The sequence below is a fragment of the Schistocerca cancellata genome, chromosome 5 (assembly GCF_023864275.1).
Source record: "Schistocerca cancellata isolate TAMUIC-IGC-003103 chromosome 5, iqSchCanc2.1, whole genome shotgun sequence".
Classification (NCBI taxonomy): domain Eukaryota; kingdom Metazoa; phylum Arthropoda; class Insecta; order Orthoptera; family Acrididae; genus Schistocerca; species Schistocerca cancellata.
In genome coordinates, this window is record NC_064630.1 from 285,042,417 (window position 1) to 285,048,416 (window position 6,000).

Below are 6,000 nucleotides of genomic sequence, written 5' to 3' on the forward strand. Positions count from 1 at the left end.
ACAATTAAATCAATAAGTGGGACGAGGTTTTCCTACGTACTTAAACAGATTGTATACACTGTAACATAATAGCCATCCTTTTCAAAGTATCAGCTTTTTAGGTTGTCGCATTCTGTGTTACGGATATGAAAACAAGCCGTCCATACTAATGACCTGATCTGAACTTTAATTTTTCAGGTAATGCTGCAGTCCGTATCTGACAAAGCAAGAGGGAGCGCCATCAAGACTCCACGCGTCACAGCAACGAGATTTTGACGTGAGCATGCAGAAACGCTGCCTGTGGACTGCGCCGCAGAGGGTACACCTGATGCAAAGACTTTCGTCCGAAGTTACGGCTGAAGACTGACGAATTCTTCTTGCGAATACTGCAGTTCGAGTAGGCAGTTTTACGGCTGTACTGTCAGTGTGGAGAGAACGAGGGTATTGTGGTGTAGCGACTACACAGTGACTATGCGAAAGCGACAATGCACACGGTTCGCAAATGTTCTTGTGTAAATTATCAGTATTAATTATTTGCGAATAAATGAGTGTTTTGCGTGTATTGGAGAACGTGACGAACATTTCTTGCAACTTTATGAAGGAAACGGCACGGTTTTCGTTGATTTGGTCTCTATACAACACAGAACTTTTGCAATATTTAAGATTCTACAGATAGGTGCAGGAAAAGTGCCCGCAATTAAATCGGACGACGGCTTGGTTGAGAACTTCATCGGGAGAGTGGAATTTCTGAAGCTAACTTTAGAGAGAATAATTAAGCAAACAATGTGCCTAGCAGTAAATTTCAAGACTCCAGAGTGCAAACTACAGTCGTTGTGAAAAAACAGATATGTCTACGTGCAAGCGGAAAGTACTACTTGTGGTTAATAGTACGTGACAATAATGAGCACAGCATCAAGAGACACTGTAATGTTCTGATACGCTGAATAAGAGAAAGACAACATTGTCCAAAATCATCAAAGACAACTAGCTTATTATAAGTACCGCCAACTTACCAGTGTTCGCTCTGTGGTGAATCGTTTCGTGACAGTGGGAAATACGCACCCTTACGTAACAGAATACTACTGTGCCTGTGAAATTTTATCAAAAACTGCAGTACGAAAGTGGAAGTATAGAGCTTATCGTAAAAATCAAACAAGACGTCAAGAAGTCCTCAAGAGTTCCAGGAAACTAGTTGTTCCTTGCAGATTCAGTTACCGCTCGGTTAAAATAGAATAACTGCTGTTAATTTGAACGTGCCTTTTGTACATGCGTATTTCATAATCCGAATCTTCAAGTAACAGTAATTGTCAGAGTATTAGTACTACTAAAAGTTTTCTATGAATTTTGAAAGGAATTGTCAGAGCATAGTCGGTAGAATATCTGGTCTTTTGAAGCAAAATTTGGCACAGGGTTTAAACGAAAGAAAGTAAGTGGCTTTACTAAATATTGACACATTAGTAATGTGTCAGAAATTTTCCAAAATTTGCAATTTGTAAAGCAGCAACCACGCAACATCTGGTCAATACAATTCCGTCCTGCGTAAAATTAAATTTAATTAAAGTGATCTGACGTAGTCAGTCCAGCAAAAGGAACGTTTTGGTGCAAGCATTCGTTACATTCAGGTGTTTTGTATAACATTCCACAACTTGTAAAACTTTTCTATTAGTGTGCGGCTAGCATTATAACTGTTTCCAATGGTACTGTACAATTACTCGGCGAGAAATTACGGACTGCTAATTTTGATCGACAAAGATTTTTGTTTAAAATAAAATTTTAATTACCTTATGGCCACAGAAATGAAGAAAAGCGGTATTTACATGACGATAATGTTTTGTCACGTGTTAAAGTAAATAGATTTCGAACGTGACGCAAAACTTAATTAAGAGGATGAATTTTTGGGTCGTTAATGGAAATCTCCAGTCCTGTAGCTGTGCTTGATATTGTTCATAAATACAAATAAAATATAAACCGACGTAACTGAAACTCTACAAAAATTGTGTATGATATACTAGTTTTATACAAATATTTTGTCAGTTATTGTGAATAAACATCTTTGACATTTGATGCTGTGTTGATACCTCCTTTGTCCATGGTCAACGCTGTGTTGCTTATGTTAGTAACGTTCAGTAAATAATCACTGGGCAAATTTTAGGGTAAGGCGTGGAAAGAAATCTTAATTATCTCCAACTTCTAACAAATATTTGGTCTGGAAATATCTGAAATGTAAGAAAATAACTGAGGTAAGTCTGATTGTCCAAGAGCTTACAGCAAAGAAGTAATGGTGACCATAAAACTTAGTTTCAATAATGATCTGAATGTAGTGATGGTAGATTCTCACGGCTCAGTAGTGCAAAACCTTCTGGCAGAGGTTCAACTGACATACAATTGGCCATAATTTCATTACTGAATGAGGATCTACGACGAGAGGAGGGGGGCGGGGGGGGGGGGGAGGCGTCCAGTCGTAAATTCACAAGCATCTTTGTCCTACGTGTGCAAAATTTTGTGACGTGACCGTAAGACTCTTCCAGAGAGACCAATCACATGCCACATGGACTTTTGTGGATGCAGTGAGGAGATGCAGGGTCATTTATTTCATTTCAGAATCGAGTACCGACATCAGGCCAGTGCAACAAAATATGCAAATCGTCACCACGTTACTGCTCTCCCCCATCAAGGCCTGCGCTGCCATTTCGTAAATCGAATTTCGCAGCTTTCTGGTATCGTATGTGTGTCGACGTGTATTTGTGTGTGTGTGTGTGTGTGTGTGTGTGTGTGTGTGTGTGTGTGTATGTGTGTGTGAGGTGCAATAGAGCATCTGAACAACGGTGAAAGAGTTTCTAGCTCCACTCTTCTTTCGAAGTGTGGTGGTGGTCAGTATCAACGATTGAAATCGTGCCATGCTTTTTTAATTTAATCTATGACTGCTTAAGAGACTTTGAGCTTTTTTTACCCTGAAATGTAAACGCTTTATACAAATCTGACTTGTATGTGAACAATGACTAGCTTTACATTTTGTAGTGGCAAGATCTTTCAAAAAGTGCAATGCAATAGTTAAAGGAAGGTTTAACAAGAGCTAACCAATACGAGTCATATACCATGAAACAACACAGACCACATGCAACTACTATCAGTTCATGTGAAACATCTGCATCTGATGGCTACGTGGTAAATAGAACAGTAATCTCTGCTTAAGCCAAGTTATTCCTTCGCGGTTAACATAGTCAAATGACTGTAGCACATTTCGAAATTGAGTTCTTGAGTAAACACATGGAGAGGTATGGAAGATGAGGAGGGTTAATCTGAATAAACACCGGGGCAAATGAAAATAAGCTCACACTTAATATAATTTCTATAATTCAATACAACATATATTTCATATAAAAATTAAGTTCAGCGGACCATGTGCCTTTTTATATTACAATTCGGTTACAACAAACAAACAAAAATTATAACATATAATCAATAATGCCTGAAATGTTATTTGATGAGTGGAAGGGCAATGAAATAAGGTACTTGGAAACATGGATCAATGAAATAAAATTAGATATTTGTCAAAAAAATCTTCAAATGTGTGCGAAATCTTGTGGGATTTAACTGCTAAGGTCATCAGCCCCTAGCTTACACACTACTTAACCTAAATTATCCTAAGGACGAACACACACACCCATGTCGGAGGGGGACCCGAACCTATGCCGGAACTAGCCGCACAGTCCATGACTGCAGCGTTTAGACCGCTCGGCTAATCCCGCGTGGCAGATATTTGTCCCACGAGTTCTGATAAGACAAGGACTTGGTATTCGATTGCAAAATGCGTTGCAGCAAGAAATCTAATGCTCTGCAATCTGGAAATCCACCTAATACACAATTACGTAAGTAAATTCCTAAGCATAAAGGCCAACAATCAACTCACCATAGTTCAGAAGTAAGTCAGTTGAATATGCTCGGTTCCCCTCCACTAGACACAGCGCCCATGCTACGAGGTAGGATCAGCACGTCGACATCACGGCAGCGAGCGGAAGGCAGCCACAATTGTCTACTGTTCCCTATTCGTCAGTACATGAGGTAGTCTTGTTTTGAGTTAGCTGTGATTGTTCACTCTCGTTCCCACTTCACAATCACATTAAGAACAGTCGACCTTGGCGGCTTTAAAAGAGATATATTGTCAATGATGGACACTATCAATGATGAGGTGTCTGTCGGCAGGAAGGTAGACACATAGAGAGGTGGCGGAGGAACGAAATTATGACTAACGGTAGCACATACAGGCCAAGTCAGAAGGCTTATTGCGTGAGTAGACAGGTCTCATAGGCCATGGTGAAGGCAACCTGTCTAAGTGAAGGACACTAAAATAAAAATCCGTTGTCAACGAGGCTGAGGGTTACACGATGGGCTGGTACGTCACTTACGTAAAACACTGAAAGACCTTTTTACGCACAAGACATGCGACTCCTATGCGCCCAAGTCTTTCCTCACGGTTTAGCTATGTTTAGTTACCGAGCATTCATTGACTGAATACCAGACGCCCTAAGGAATGTAATCCATGCATCAACCATACCTTTGCTACGACATCTAGATTGGTCTGCCTGCTTCCCTCAACGATCAACGATAGGAGGAGGAGGAGGAGTTTAGTGTTTGACGTCCCGTCGACAACGAGGTCATTAGAGGCTGAACACATGCTCGGATTAGGGAAGGATGGTGAAGGAAAGTGGCCATACTATTTAGAAGGATCCATTTGCTTTGAGCGATTTAGGAAAATCGCCGAAAACGTAAATGAGCATAGCCAGATGCGGGTTTAAGCCGCCATATTCCCAAATGCGAGTGCAAGGTGCTAAACACTGCGCCACCCCGCTCGGTACGAACAACCATATGCATCCTTTTAACCTTGGTTACATTTCTGAATCCTCGACTAGTGCAACACGATTTTCTGTATTACGTGCCTGATACTTCGTCCTCTGTCAGTACCTAATTAATTTCCATTTCTTGGGACAATGACTCGCTTTGCAGCGCGTCTACTTGTTGTGCATGCACATAATTCCGCAATTCCAGTGCATGAAATTTTATGTTCCCTGTTGCGTTAAAGTATGGCGTGTCGTGTTTGTATCGTATTGCTACATTCCACTAACGTTCCGAGCCCTCAAAATGTCTTTCCCATCTCTTGCCGTGTGACGAGCATGGGTATTTCTTCTCGCATTTTAAGCCTGTCTGTCATGTTATTCATACTCTTTGTACTCTCTCGCATCTTCTTTAACATCACATTAGTGTAGACCCGTTTATCTTCCCACATGGATCCCACTTGCCGCAGAGTAACTAGATATGTTGTTAGGTCAAGTCCGTGCAATTTACCTGCTCATATTTCGAGTTAATTGCACTAATTCCGTTTCTATGCTTCCCGTGTGTGCCTGCTCTATACTATCGAATCCTGAACGCTTCACATTATTTAAGATGTGTGAAACATATTTCTTTCATTTAACCCTTTGAGTCCCAACAGCACCAAAAAGTTAATTTTAGAAGTGTTCATGATGTTAACCTTGATGGTCACAGTATGCAATGACTACAAGAAGAAACTGACCAAAAGTAAGGAATCAACTGTTTTAAGGTTGTGGTTTCAATTTGGAACCAGTGGAAAACACAGTATTGAAACACCCATCATTTCATGAGACACATTTGAAAGAAATTTCTAATTTTTCCTAGACACAATCCCACATTCCGAAAAGTCCATGAACTCATAATGCCTAAAAAGCTTGTAGTCCTATAACAGGCCCACAGGCCTAAAATTTAGTACATTTATGTAACAAGTGCTTGCTCCAGTGGTTGGGTTTCGAAACCACACAGCCTCAAATTTACGTTACGTCGCTTTACATTACTCACGTTGTCAATGATCTCATTATAATCCATGTAATAAAAGCCACACGTCACAATACCGTAGCACAATTCCACGCCTACTATTCTTCTGAACACTACAAATAACTGTTAAGATGCGCTACATTCGTAGTTGTACCTCAGTGTACTCCTAGGTATCTC

The 6,000-nt window shown here is 40.4% G+C and overlaps 1 protein-coding gene across 3 annotated transcripts in view; it reads left to right on the plus strand.

Moving 5' to 3' along the window:
- LOC126187919 (nephrin-like) overlaps positions 1-2,029 on the plus strand; it is a 687,362-nt gene extending 685,333 nt beyond the window's left edge. For all 3 annotated transcript variants that reach the window (XM_049929278.1, XM_049929279.1, XM_049929280.1), the window contains exon 15: positions 178-2,029. In XM_049929278.1, coding sequence (XP_049785235.1) covers positions 178-255 — 78 coding nt within the window. In that variant the 3' untranslated portion in view covers positions 256-2,029. The remainder of the gene's footprint in view (positions 1-177) is intronic.
- Positions 2,030-6,000: the final 3,971 nt, after the last annotated feature.